Genomic DNA, 15,100 nt, shown 5'->3' with positions numbered 1-15,100 from the left:
CCATGAAACAGCACTTCAGAGACTTCTGTGCCACAAAGATAATGTTGGATGTTGTCCCATATGATGTGCCTTCAGCACCCTTTTCCTGCCTGCCATATCATCTATGAAAAGCTTGCTGTGTTTTTTAAAAAATTAATCACTGCTCATTACTCATTACTCATTACTTATATATATATATATATATATATATATATATATATGTATGTATGTATGTATGTATGTATATATATATATTCCAGTTGGAGAGCCATATTGTGCCAAAAAGGCATCTTTTATGCTTTCCTTCTGTAATGATCATGGTGTCCAGCAGTTATCTCCAAAAGATAGAATCATAGAATTGGAAGGCACCCCATCTAGTCCAACCCCCTGCAATGCAGAAATCTTTTGCCCAACGTGGGGCTCAAACTCATGACCCTGAGATTGAGTCTCATGCTCTACCTGTTGTGCTTCAACATTTACACCAGGGCAGGGTTAGTTTGCGGAGAGGTGTTCTTGAGTTATGGTGTGTGTTTCGGGAATTAGATTAGTTCCCCCATTGATCTAACGTGCTTCATTCACACTTCATTTACTAAAGGAGAGGAATGGGATAGTCCCTTGCACATGCTTCATTTCACAGGGCAGAAGGCCAGAGCATAATATCTTGGCAATTAATAACCGAATGGCAACTACTTTGTAATCACTCCAGTTCTCTTTCTCTCCCTTCCTTGTTTGAAGGAGTCTGGCATATTTATGATGTTCACTTCTTCATTTACAAGCGGCTTTTTTCATGTTTCTTTTATTCCCTCTTGTTACCTTTGACCCACAATGACTAGCAAAACATAGATGCTAGAAATTCCTTCTATCAAAAACATTCTTTGGATAGTTGAGAGTATGAGGAGGGAGGAACGAGTGGTTCTCCTTGTCCCCATCCTCTGAGGGATTGGAAATACAGTGGTGCCTCGCTTAACGAATGCCCTGCGTAACGAAATTTCCGCTTAACGAAAGGATTTTTCGAGCGGAGCTTGCCTCGCTAGACGAATGCGTTTTACGAAAAATTTGTCTAGCGAATCGCGGTTTCCCATAGGAATGCATTGAAATTCAATTAATGCGTTCCTATGGGCAAAAAAAAAGTCGAAAAAAGTCAGTGCATTCCTATGGAATTCGCTAGACGAATTTTTCGCTATAAGAAAAGACCCGTGGAACGAATTAATTTTGTCTAGCGAGGCACCACTGTAGTCTCAACATGAAACAATTGCCAGGTATTGTAAATGGGTACTGAAGTCTCTATAATTTCCCCCCTCTTGGCTTCCAGTAGAATGGGTTTTCACTTATGTGGAAGGGGAAGAAAGGTCTTGCCTGTGACTTTCTTATACTTGCTAAAGTAGCCAGTTCACCACTGTTTTAAGCAAGCACAGCAAACATCAGATTTATTGAAATAAACAAGGTCTACTTCCTTTAAGATTAGAGGGGCTAGAAAAATATTTCAGATGCCTAGAAGATACCTTTGGTATAAAATGTTCAGGAGAGATAGGAACCTGGCAATTGTTTTAGTTATTACTCTTTCTCTTGGAGGTTATAAAAGGAAAGATAAACATGTTGCAGGCATGGCCTAAGTACATTAAATCTTCCCTAACTGCAGAAAGCTGAATCAAGAAAGTAAGAAACATAGGGAAAGGGAAAGGCCAGAAATCGAAGAAAATACTAATCATCTGTTCAGTTCAAAAAGAGCTTTAAGTATTCAATTGGTGTCTCACATGTCTTTAAACCAAGACAAAAACAGTTAAGAAAATGTCCAGAAGAATATTTCCAGACAATAGTATCTTGAGTACACAAATCACTAAAAAAAGAGAGCACTGAATCCAAACATTTGAGAATAAGCATTCTGCAGTATAGAACAACTGCACCTTTTCCATCCACCCTTGGTGATGACCCTCAAATACGCCTGACATCTGGTAAATGGATTGCTCATTCATGCCTCCATGTGCTGGCTAGATTAAAAGTTGAAAATGCTGTCAGACCAAGGTCTGAATGAACAATGGCAATTCTAAAATAACTCCTGTATCATATAGTCCATGAAGTCTCTCCCCCCCCCCCAGCCCATGCTGTCGAGGAAATAGTCGGAGACTGGAAATGGCCGTGGGCTTGAACTGACTTGTTATGGATGTGGAACCTCAGGTCTTTTACACATTTCATTGCGATCAGTTGAAAACTTCCCCTAAGGTCTCTGGCTGCAGGTGTGCTTCCAAGCTCGTTCCCATAGCACCATGGGCGTACCCAGGATCAAAACTAGGGGGGGGCAAGGGGAGGGGCCAAGGCACGGAAGGGGAGGGGCCACAAAGTGGGCGGGAACGGCGAACTCGCGCTCCGCCGGGCTGTGCCCCTCCCTAGCAGCAGGGCTGGTGGGCGGAGGCGGAGCCCAGCCCAGCGGAGCGCGAGTTCGGCGTTCCCGCCCACCGCGCCGCGCTCCCTGGTTCCCCGCCGCGCTTGGCCTTGCCTGAGGGCGCGCCGGGGAGCTGGAGGGAGGGTGCGGCGCGGTGCGGCGGGAATGGCGAACTCGCGCTCCGCCGGGCTGTGCTCCGCCTCTGCCCACCAGCCCTGCTTCTAGAGTAGGGCAGCTGCCCTAACTTGCCGCATGGTGGGTACGCCCTTGCATAGCACGGTGAGGAAGAGATCTTGTCTATGGAAGTACACCCAGAAACTGCCAAGAGATGTCCTGAGCTGGTAGATTTTTCCAAGAAGCATTAATACTGAGAAGGGGATACAGATACAGAACTTCGCCTAATTCCTGTGCTCTCCTGCGGAAAGAGTGCAGACTTTTCTTCTGTTCTGTTTCTGCAGTGGGCAGGCTCTTGCTTTTGCATCACCAGTGCCTTGAGATCAGAGATGGGGAATTTGTCGCCTCCCAGATGTTGCTGGCCTACAGCTCCCATTGCTCCAGTCCTCACCAGTGGCTGTGCTGGCTGGGGCTGATGGAGTTGTAGTTCAACAACATTCACAGGTTCCCCCTCCCTGCTTAGGACTTCTGTATATTATGTATGACATCTAGTGGTAACTAGGATCTTAGTCCCACCCACCACTTTTCTCTCTCTCTAAGCGAGCTGTATGCAGGCGAAGATAAAGCGTGCAAATAAATATGGCTGCACCATGCTGCAACCGGCATGGCAGGTGCATGTGAAGGGACAGAATTAAACTGGTTCACCCATTGGTTTTAGTGGTAACTGTTCTACTGCGATTTATCATTGCTATTCATTTGCACATGTGTTGAGAGCCAGGCTTACCCGTGTGTGGGTTTCCTTTTGACCCATGATCCAACTTTCAAATTTGTCATGTGGCCTCCAGATGAGCAATAACACCACACCCCTAAGATGGAGGCTGCAAAGGTTCCTGATGGGTAGTTCTCAGAATACCTGATATCTCCCAGTAACTGCTAGCAATTGTAGTCTGTTAAGGCAGTGGTCCTCAACCTTGGGCCTCCAGATGTTTTGAGACTACAATTCCCATCATCCCTGACCACTGGTCCTGCTAGCTAGGGATCATGCGAGTTGTACGCCAACAACATCTGGAGGCCCAAGGTTGAGGACCACTGTGTTAAGGGACCTGAGAATTGTTAGGAGACCCCTATTCCCCTCACAGAGCTACAATTCCCAGAGTTTCCTGGGGAGAGGGATTGGCTATTAAACAGCCGAGCAGAGAGTAATTTATGGTGCTCTGCTGTGGTAGTATTTCCAGCTGTTTAACGTCATTGGGGTTGACCACTGCTTTAGCAAGAGGAGTGAAGTGGGTGGAATCTGGCAAAGCGACCGAGGACAAAGGGTTGCATCCTGGGGGGTGGGAGGCAGGGTAGCTAAACAAAATTTCTTTGCCTGCGGCTCTGAAGGGTGAGTGGCATGATATGAATCGGAGCATTAAACACTTTTGTTTTTTTAAAAAAAGAGGCCTTCCCACGGGATTTTGGTATACTTGTTAACTGTGTGGGTGTAGCACAAATGGAGGAGTGAATTATAATTAGCACTGAATGCATGGAGACCATTGTCCTAGTGTGGAAGCATATTGCAGAGCCTGATGTACTTTGTCTGCGCTAGTCAGTGATGACAAATCACTTTCATGACAACAATGAATCATTTAGATGCTCTTTAAGGGTCATATTTTTGTGGCTTTTGGAGATGCACAGTAGTGAAATTAATATCCCGTGACTTCTTATTTTTCTCTCTACTGAATAGCTGGGTTTGTTTAGGGTTACATGATTAATATTCACCAAAAGTCTGTTCCTTTTGACCCTAAATCACAAGAGAATTGCTCCTCAGTCCTGTCCCACTTGCTGTCATTAGGCACAGCCTTGAGTGATATGGCGGCTCTGGTCTACTTGGCCTTCGTTAGCGGAAACTAGGATAAGCTGCCCAAAAATGTTCCAAAGCTCTTACCTAGAATTGTGTCTCGTCTCATCTCTGTTCAAGTAGACTTCCCCTACTGCCATTTCGACTCCTGAAAGAATTATAGTTACATATGGGAATGTACCTGTATTGGAATTGTTTTAAAGATGTTTTTATTGTTTTGTTGCTTATTGATATGAATTCAATATTTAATACTGCTACTACTACATTATGGCTTCTGTTACACTGGGAATGCATGATGCTTTTGCAAAATAAAACAGAATGGCTTTTTTAAAGAGTAAAAGCTTACATTTTAGAGACAATAAAAATACATGGGGTGGAAATATCAAATGTCAAGTATTACTGTGTGTACAGCTAAATTCAAATAACTGTAGCATTGCACTTTCATAGTGAAAACACTACTGCTTTCCAAAAAAATGGGGGACAGGGACCCTTGGCCACCCTCTTTTTAAAAATAATAATTTTTGTTTGCGCTTTTTACATGCAGTTCCAAAAGAATAAGTAAAAGTTAAAAGGAAAAAAGGAAAACAAAACCACAACCAAACAGGGACACAACACAAGACACCTAAGGACTGCCCGTCTTCTCCTTCTCTGGTGTCCTTTCTTTTCCTTCTCTTCCACATATTCTAAGTTGCCAAGTTCTACTCTTCTTAATAAATTTCTCTTACTTCCTCTTATACTGCTGAATTTATTCAAGTCCTGCCAATCGGCTCACCTGTTTATACTGATTTTTAAAATACTTTACAGACGTTTCCCAATCCTTTTTATATTCTTGATCGTCTTATTCTCTTACTTATTCCCTCGGCCATCCTCTTTATCCAGTAGATGACTAGGTGTTTCAATTCAGTTGATGATAATGCTGTGGTTGGTTGGTTGCTGGGATTTTCCCTTCTGCACAAAAGCTCCCAAATGAAACCATAACCAAACCAAGTTTTCTCCTGTGTGATATCAGGATGATGAAAGGCAACTTGAAAGCCCCTAGGCACCTCTTAAGTTCATATCTTTGGGCAAGTATGGCTCTTCTGAGTGCCATTCCTGTGGTGGTTATCACAGAGTGCATGGGAATGACACACACACAGTAGTACTGTACATGATTTATATTTATCCTGTGGTGGTTGCAAATACGATTTGTGAAAACATCATTGTCAGGGATGCTGGTGGCTACCCTCGAGTAACGACGCTCCACACCGTCGTGTCTTTAAGACTTTTATTGGTGCATACTTATTTACAGTGCAAGAGATAAGAGAAAGATGACTGTTCAGTCTTCATCAGAATCTCACAATGGCGCTTTCCGGCTACGCGCCCAGCAAAGTAGTTTGGGGACCCCAAAGCGCCACCCCTTGCTCCTACGGGAGCTGGCACGCCTCAAATCAGGCGTTGGGGAAAAAGGGCTCCTGTCCGATGCTCCTCCGCTGGCCATTTCCTGTATAGGAGCTCTAGGCTGCAGTCGTGGCTCTTGGATGCTGCCGGAGCCCTGGACCGACCTGCTCACTTCCTCCTGCCCTTCACTGGACCCGCTGCTGCAGCTCTGACTGGTTGAGGAGCTGGACTTTATGATGGGGGGCTGTTCTCTGTAACTCCGCCCCCTTACAATCTTTTAGCACCACATGTTGGAAAAGAAGACATGAACAAGACATGAGCTACCCAAGTTCTTTCAGTACAGTATATGTGTGTCTCAAGCACATGTTGATTACTTCGTGTAGCGATGGGTGAGGTCTTACTCTTGTCTTGGATAATTGTTTATAATTTACATTTGTTATGAAGTTACAATAGACTAAAACTGCATTTTTATATTTGTCCCTTTAAAAAATTTCTAGAATTTGAAAGAGTCGTGCTGGGGAAAAGCAGGGTACTTCTTTGACCTTCCAGATTTCTTATCGTGGAAAGCAACAGGTGCCACTGCAAGGTATGGGAAATACTACTGCATGCTTGGATTTTTTTTTTATATACCATATCTTTCCTTGTGTTAGTTTTTCGCCTTAATTCATTTTGACTATATGTAATGTATGTACATCTGTATATGATTTAGGCTACTTGGGAACATCTTGAACCTATCTTCTGTTGCTATGGTGCATTCCTGAACAAAATGGTTCTTGTAAGCACTTTTAATTCTTAGTATGTTGTCATTACTATTGGTCTCGCACTCCATTTCTGGAACCTGAGCCAAGCCAATGCCAGTTTTGTTCTTTGAAATTACTGCCAGGGCTTTATAATTTCCGTAGAGACAAAAGCATCTTAACATTCCAATTTAGGTGCAAAAAAAGGCGAGAGAGGGAGCCCTCGGAATCCAAAGACCGACTTCAGATGGAGTAGAATATCTGCTTTCTGAAACCTCCCAACACTGGATATAAGTAAAAATAATTCTTTTCTTTCCAGGTAGTAGTACATGCATAATATGGCCAAAACTCTGCTGTGCCATAAAATCCATATTCTGTCAAGCCTCCCTCAGGCAGAATTTATCAAGAAACTGGTTTGTTTGTTTGTTTGTTTGTTTCCATTTAAGTGTGTGAGAGTGCATTCTACAGCAACCCTTCCAGTACTGGAATTATCCAGATTACCAGTTTCTCAAATAGCTTTCTATCAAATTGCAAAGGAGACATGGGTATGCATCTATGAAAACTGTTGCCCAAATGCTACTCAGCTCTGCATTGCATGGCGTTTTGTATTCAATTCACCTACAAAAAATGTTTGCGATCTAAGTGGTTGAGGGAATAATAGAAGGTGAGACTTGATGCTAGCCACATTACACCTTACATTTCATATAAACTGGGCTATCTGAGCTACAAAATCCCTCACCATTTAAAGCTAAGAGGATCTGGATTTCTGGTTCTAAGCTTTGACTGCTAAAAGAGTGTGCCCTGGGGCAGAGACAAGGGTATATGCTTTCTTTTGTCATGGAAGAATTAAACGAGGAAGACTTAAATTTTGCGGCACTGAAAACTTGCCTCAAGTATGCAGTGTCGTCTTTTATGGAAAGAGTACCTAGTTTTAAACTTTGTTTTCAGCATTCTAGTGGAGGTATAGGCAAACTCCGGCCCTCCAGATGTTTGGACTACAATTCCCATCATCCCTGACCTCTGGTCCTGTTAGCTAGGGATGATGGGAATTGTAGTCCCAAACATCTGGAGGGACGGAGTTTGCCTATGCCTGTTCCAGTGGGTATTGGGCCAAGATTATAGCAATTATACTACTGATGGGGACAGAGACAGGATGTCCTGGAAGGCGTGCTGTCCTTAGGGGCAAAGATTCACAATGTGACAGAGAAGTTGCCAAGTCTTATAAAACCCAGCAGATGGTAAGAGCTGTTTGGCAGTGGCATGGATTCCCATGGGAGGTGGTGGATGGGATGTTTTTAAGCAAAGGTTGAATAGCCATCTGTTATGTATGATTTAGTTGAGATTGCTGGAGGTTGGACTGACTCTACAATTCTTTGATTCTGTGATAGAATCAGTTGGCTGCTAGTTATGGTGGAAGGAAGGAGAACTCTTAAGCACAGTCCACTACCATAAACCTCGTTGGGTCAAGAAGTCACACACATAGCCTCTGTTCAGTTGCAGCCCTTAGTGACTGTTGGCGGTGAAAGAGAAGCTCATAATATTTTAGTAGATCCTACACCTCCTAGATCCTTAGACCTAGGCTAAACCTCCACAGTAAAGGTTCTGTGTTGTCCTCTCTTTCTTATTTAGGTTCCATACTTAGAACAGCTGTGTTTTAAAAAACCAAGCACATACTAGCACTAGAAAACAGTCAAAGCATTTAAAAATAGAATGAAAATGAAAATGCATATTCTATTAAAATAATAATGCTTTTGTTCCAAGGCCATCCATGATGGAAACTGATAAATAGACCTAGGCAGAGAGCTCCCTCAAGCATTCCTAGCCCCTCACAATACTGGAAAACATACAAAATAACAAACCTCTGTTTTGGAAATCATTGTCCATTGTGCTTAGTATTAGGTGGTTATTGCTTTGTTTGTTTTAAATCTTTCGCTGCTGTTAGAGGTTTGGTACACTGGTGCTTCAGTCCTAAACACATTTACTGAGAAGTAGGTGTTATTGATTTTTTATTATTATAAAAAAACCACAACCCAAATTGATTCGGTGTGCCTGGAGTTCAGTGTTTCGGATTCTTTTTCTTGCATTGCCTAATGTACCACAAATGGCTTGTGACTCTGTTGGGCGACTTGTACTTCTGCCACCAGCAGAATGGAACACGTGTATTTGAAACTGTTTTCTCTTGTGTTGATTTGTGGATGTTGATTTTCCCCTTTCAGAAAGCAGAAGCTTTCCTTTTTTGCACATTCCACAAATAGGGGGAATAAAACCTAGCACAGGTAATACTTACACACATGAGTTTATCGTTAAGTGAAGTCATGCACGACCTCTGCCTGTTATTGTTTCCTAGCCATTATTAAAACGGAGTCATAAACTAAATAATATGATCAGTTCTGGGTGGCAATCTAAAGGGTAACTTGAGATGGGCACATTGAAAAATCTTTAATCTTGGCAGAGCATAAGATCTAATAGTAGCAGTAGGGTTAAGTTTCACATCCCTCTGGAGACCACCTTCCACAGTCAAAACTGGCAGTATCTCTGTGTTCAAAACAGAGTCCAACTTTGAAATGCTCCCCCCTTGGGGGGGGGGGCTTTCCTCTTTGAACAGCTTCTGTCCTCCCTGTCTGGAACATCCAGACCTGGGCACTAGCTGCATGTACTGTAATTTAATCTTATCCTGTCCCTAGCAGGATACTTGCTAACAAGAGAAGGAGACTCAAAACGGGTGAAGACTGATTTCTTAAACCACAGAACATCTACGTTTTTGTTGCAGCCTCTATGTGTGAGTGTTGCAGAGAGGGCAAGGAGGGAGAATTAAGCAGAAGTTGTAAAGCAGAAGTTGTAATGCCCACTTTTTGGGGATAACATTATGTGGATGCAACTGAGAAGCTGCATCTTTTCTCTCCCTCGGTCTTCTTCTCAGGGAATGCAGTCACTGTTGCTGACTGACCGACTTAATCTTTTAAATCTGCTGGGAAATAAGCAATTGGATTAAACTGCGAGAACTTGCGCAGTGTTTAAACAGCCCTCCCACTTCTAATACTCAAGGGGATTGTAAGTGTTGTTTCTGCTTTGGTGAAGAAGGCGAATTAAAAAAAACTAACATAACTTGGTGCAGTTGCAGGGAAACATCCTTAAAACTCCCTTTACAGTGATGGAGAAATAGCTTTCCAGTTGGATTTCATGGGAAAACCTAGCTTAAGAAACCATAATGTCTTCGCCAAAGCAGGGCACACAAGGGGGAAAGTGAGGGGGACCTAAGGGCAGAAAAGGTTTGAAACTGAAAAGCAGATTTAGCCAAGCTTAGGTTGCTGCCTAATACCAAATCAGATTGATTGGCCTTTTTTGCACATCACAGCAAACCATTTGTAATGGTTTGCAATGAATGCACTGATCTTGGCAACTTTGAGTAGGGAGGAAGCACACCACATCCAAACCAGGGATTTGTTACACTCTCAGGAACCCACAATCTCTACCCAGGATTTATTCTTGGCTTGCTTAGCATGTTTTGATGGAGCAAAAGAAACCACAATCCCTTCTTGGGACCTTTTCCTAAGCCCAGGGATAGTGGCTTCTTTCCTGGCAGGGAGGAGACAAATGATCAAGCGGCTTACTGTGATGTGTGAACTGCCCTCCACTGGCACAGGTTCTCCAGGCTTTGAGGTGGGAGGGAGTCTTTTCCAGTTGTACCTGGAAATGCGAGAGACTATGCTTGGAAACTTCATTAATCCAAGGCCTATGTGCTGTTACTGAACTGTGTCCCTTTCCTCGTCGCCCAGCTTAAAGGTGGGTCAGTCCCTTCTTCTTTTATTCCTTTCAAACTTGGCGTTATTATTGATTGCAGCTATTTACGTTTTGCGTTTCAGAAAACAAACCTACCAAGTCAGCTTGCAGCGTTCAAGTACGTATTTCAAAAGCACAATAAACAATAATAACATGTTGCAAACATGTCAGGATCCTTCTTGCATGGCAGTTGATGATAGTTCGCCTTGGAGAGGAAGGGAATCTATCCCTCAGGATATTTAGCCTTGGGAAGCTAGGGGGCAGTCCAGCCGGGGCAGGTTCTGAGGTCACCTTTGTCCTGGAACTGAAATTTAGTTGACATTTATCTTCAGTTTCCAGAGCAGTGGCTCTTTTTTTTACTAAGGGAGCGAGTTGTCTTGATCTCCAGCTATTTGGAAACTCTCAAGAGCAATTATATATTTGGCACATATATATTGTTTTCCAATAGTGGTAAAGGTAAAGGTAAAGGGACCCCTGACCATTAGGTCCAGTCGTGACCGACTCTGGGGTTGCGCGCTCATCTCGCATTATTGGCCGAGGGAGCCGGCGTATAGCTTCCAGGTCATGTGGCCAGCATGACAAAGCTGCTTCTGGCAAACCAGAGCAGCACATGGAAACGCCGTTTACCTTCCCACTGTAGCGGTTCCTATTTATCTACTTGCATTTTGACGTGCTTTCGAACAGCTAGGTTGGCAGGAGCTGGGACCGAGAAACGGGAGCTCACCCCGTCACAGGGATTCAAACCGCCGACCTTCTGATCAGCAAGCCCTAGGCTCAGTGGTTTAACCACAGCGCCACCTGGGTCCCCCAATAGTGCTACTCTGGACCAATTAAAAGTTAATGTGCTGTTCTCATAAATACAAGTATCCCAGTTGCAGAAAGTGTGGCTATCTGATCTTGGTGTTCTCTCTCTCTCTCTCTCTCTCTCTCCATATATATGTCAAATAATTTGATTAAAATGTATTTGCATCGTGATACTCGTTTAGACTTTGGTGCAGCAAAATTTGGAAGATGAAGGGAATAGGGAGCTGTTTTTCTCGAATGTGTTAGTAATCCTCTTCAAAGTTCAGCATTTGTATTCAGCAAGTGCATGACTCACCACTCTTCTCCACCCACCAACTATAAACTCCAATAAATTTTACTTTATATGGTGCTCTGGTTAAAGCTATTAGTAGTAGTAATAATAATACTCTGTTTAAATGGGTAACTGATTCAGCTAGGGATGAGTGTATTAAAAATGCAAAACCCACAATGAGCTTCTGAAATCAAAGTGAGGAGGTTTTTTTAAAAAAATAAATAAATGGGCAGAAGCTTCTGTCCCACAACCCAGATTTGGGAGATACTCAAGATGAAAGTTTCTTCAGCAGAGCAATATTTAGTCACAGATAATATTAATTGTTGAAATAGTAACTAGAGGGAAAGCCCCAGATTTTAAGTTATGAAATGCAGTAGTAAAATTGAACAATAGACAAAAATGGTATCAAATTGAGGGAATTAGCTTTCTATAAACTACATGGGTTGAATTAAAAGCTACTAAATCAAAGTCAAGCGATGAGTTGTCCTAGTAGAATTGCTTTTGTCCTGAGTTGTCTCTGAGAACTGCTTCTGTCCTCTTTACGAAACGTAAAGAGTTGTACAATTCACAGTGAAACTACATTCTCATTTTCTAACAGATTTGAAACATCTGATCAGGATGCTGCTTCTTAAGGTCTAGCCAACCTTATTTTTTGTGTGGTTTTATTTTATTTTTCTTTTAACAGGTGCTCCGGGGCTCTGTTTTTAGCGATGGTTGTTCACTCTTTCAGTTTGTATGATGCGCTTTTGCTTTCAGGAAAGAATAAAAAATGAACCAGTTTGTTATTAAAAAGGCGAGGGAATGGGGGAGGGAGTCAGAATTGTAGTGGGTGTATGGCTGGCTGGCTGCCATTGAGACATTGAACTCTGAGCCAACCATGAAGTCATGCTGAACTTAAGGAGTCTCACTAATCCAAAGCACTGTGTCTTAATTTGACAAAGTAAAGACTTCTTGATAAGCGGGCCTATTAAAAATGCTGTTAAATGATGCGGGGAAGGGGCACTGCTTGTAAGTTTTGATTGAAAATGAGAAATGTAGTGATATGAGAGATTCTTCTTCTTCTTCTTCTTCTTCTTCTTCTTCTTCTTCTTCTTCTTCTTCTTCTTCTTCTTCTTCTTCTTCTTCTTCTTCTTCTTCTTCTGTTACTTACTCCCCCAAGCTGAAGAACAGCTTTGGCACTCTGCTCTTCCCTGCAGTTCTTGGGCTATGCAATGGCTTGATATGAAATTTGAGAAATGTATGTAGTTTTCTATTTCAGGAAAATGAGCTCAGGGATTGAGTGTGTGTGTGTGTGTGTGTGTGTGTGTGTGTGTGTGTGTGTGGTGTTGGTTCTGAGACTCTCTTTGCTCTTGCCCAATGTGGCTTGTTTTTTTTTAAAAAAAGTGGGTAAGACATGCCAAAGTACTATTTTTTGCCAGAATTTAGGCATTCTCTTTCCCTCCCTGCTTTAAAATTTGGATTTCTTAATCTTTTTTTACATCTCCTCTTCCTTGAATACATTACACTTAGTAAAGGAAAGTTAGAAAGCTACGGTACTGCATTGTAGAAATATATTCAGCCTTTCCTCTCCTTTTCTGTTTTAATTCCTTCTCTACCCAAACATTTTTGGGTACCAAAATTTAGCTGTAGCGTCAGGAGTCTGAATTGAAGGGAAACGATGGTTTGGTGCAAGCAGGTCAATATAACAACAACAACAACAATAAATCTTTATTTATACCCCGCCCTCCCCAGTCAAAACCGGGCTCAGGGCGGCTCACACCAGTAAAATTACAATAAAACATAAAAAGCAATTAATTAAAATACAGATTAAAATACAGTATTAAAATTTAAAATTTAAGTTTAAAATGCAGCCTGATTTTAAGTAGTCCATAAATCTAAGCCATGAGGGAGGAAAACACAGGGGTCAGACTAAGTCCAACCCAAAGGCCAGGCGGAACAGCTCTGTCTTGCAGGCCCTGCGGAAAGATGACAAATCCCGCAGGGCCCTGGTCTCCTGTGAAAGAGTGTTCCACCAAGTTGGGGCCAATACTGAAAAGGCCCTGGCCCTAGTAGAGGCTAATCTAGCCACCTTATGGCTCGGGATCTCCAGAATATTGTTGTTTGTGGACCTTAAGGTTCTCCGTGGGGCATACCAGGAGAGGCGGTCCCGCAGGTACGAGGGTCCCAAGCCGCATAGGGCTTTAAATGTCAAAACCAGCACCTTAAACCTGATCCTGTACTCCACCGGGAGCCAGTGCAGATGGTAAAGTACTGGATGAATGTGATCCCGCGGCTTGGACCCCGTAAGGAGCCTCACCGCAGCATTCTGCACCCGCTGGAGTTTCTGGGTCAGCTTCGAGGGCAGCCCCACGTAGAGCGAGTTACAATAATCAAGCCTGGAGGTGACCGTCGCATGGATCACTGTGGCCAGATCAGGGCGAGAGAGGTAAGGGACCAACTGCTTGATACGGCGGAGATGGAAAAATGCCACCTTTGCTGTGGCTGCAACCTGCGCCTCCATGGAAAGGGAGGCGTCGAAGGTTACACCCAAACTCTTGACAGAAGGCGCTGGCACTAATTGAGCCCCTGCAAGAGATGGGAGTTGGCCCCCCAACCCCATGTCATCCCGACCCAGCCAGAGGACCTCTGTCTTCGAAGGATTTAGCTTTAGTCGGCTCCCACGTAGCCATCCAGCCACAGCTTCCAAGCACCTGGTCAGTGTGTCCGGGGCCGAGGCAGGGCGGCTGTCCATCAACAGATAGATTTGGGTGTCATCAGCATATTGATGACAACCCAGCCCAAAACTGGGCAAGGGGGCGCATATAGATATTAAAAAGCATCGGGGAAAGGATTGCGCCTTGCGGGACTCCACACACCAAGGGGTGCCGGGGCGACAACTCCCTCCCTAGTGCCACCCTCTGTCCCCGACCTGAGATAAAGGAACGCAGCCATTGTTGGACTGTGCCCTGAATCCCCACGTCGGCAAGGCGGTGGTCTAAAAGTTCGTGATCGACCATATCGAAGGCTGCTGACGAATCTAAAAGAATCAGCAGTCCCTCGATCCAGCTGTCTACGGAGATCATTTGTTAAGGCGACCAGAGCTGTCTCGGTCCCATGGCCAGGGCGAAAGCTGGACTGAAATGGATCTATGAAATGAAGGGTGAGAGGTTGGGCTAGGGGTGGGGTGGGGGGTGGAAGGCTGAAATCCGCACTCAGCCATGAAGCTCACATGGGAACCTTCAGCCAATCAGAGCCGCTCAATTAATCTACCTCACATTGTCGTTGTGAGTATAAAATGGGAGGAGGAAGAACCTTGTACATCACCTTGAGCTCCTTGGAGGAAAGGTGGGATATAAATGTAATAATAAATGGATAAAAATATTGAGGGACTCAGAGGGGAATCTGGGCAGAGCCTGTCAGTTTGTGCCCGATGAGTCCTCCTGTTCCATGTGAAGAAATTAGGGCAAGATCTTCCTTTTTCTTTTGGTCTTCAAAGAAGATCTGAATGGGCATGCATCTTGCTTAGTCGCTTCTGGTTTTTTTCTGTCACAAGGGGATTCGGTGCACTTAACAACAAACAAACAAAACAGAAGCTTGGTTTAACATTTCAGAGTTCCTTCCCAGTTTAGAGTCATACTTTGGAATTGAATGTTAGGTTAGCAATTTAGTGAAGATAATTATCTGGCTACCATCAGATTCAGCTTTGAGGATTGCTGGGGATTCTATTTCCCAAAGCAATTGAGGGACATTGCCCCTTTTCCTCTGCATCCTACTTATATGTTCTTTAAATGCATAGCAGTGATAGCAGTAGCCACAAATATTGTGTGGTATTTAAGAAT

General features: G+C 43.5%; 1 protein-coding gene across 5 annotated transcripts in view; it reads left to right on the top strand.

Moving 5' to 3' along the window:
• Window positions 1–15,100, top strand: part of FGGY (FGGY carbohydrate kinase domain containing) — a 156,252-nt gene that overhangs the window by 34,424 nt on the left and 106,728 nt on the right. For all 5 annotated transcript variants that reach the window (XM_035124274.2, XM_035124273.2, XM_035124277.2 and 2 more), the window contains one exon: window positions 6,188–6,276. In XM_035124274.2, the coding sequence (XP_034980165.1) occupies window positions 6,188–6,276 (89 nt within the window). The remainder of the gene's footprint in view (window positions 1–6,187; window positions 6,277–15,100) is intronic.

This window comes from Zootoca vivipara, chromosome 7 (genome assembly GCF_963506605.1).
Source record: "Zootoca vivipara chromosome 7, rZooViv1.1, whole genome shotgun sequence".
In the NCBI taxonomy this organism is placed as follows: Eukaryota; Metazoa; Chordata; class Lepidosauria; order Squamata; family Lacertidae; genus Zootoca; species Zootoca vivipara.
Note: the sequence above shows the minus strand (reverse complement) of the source record. Positions and strands in the feature narration are given on the sequence as shown.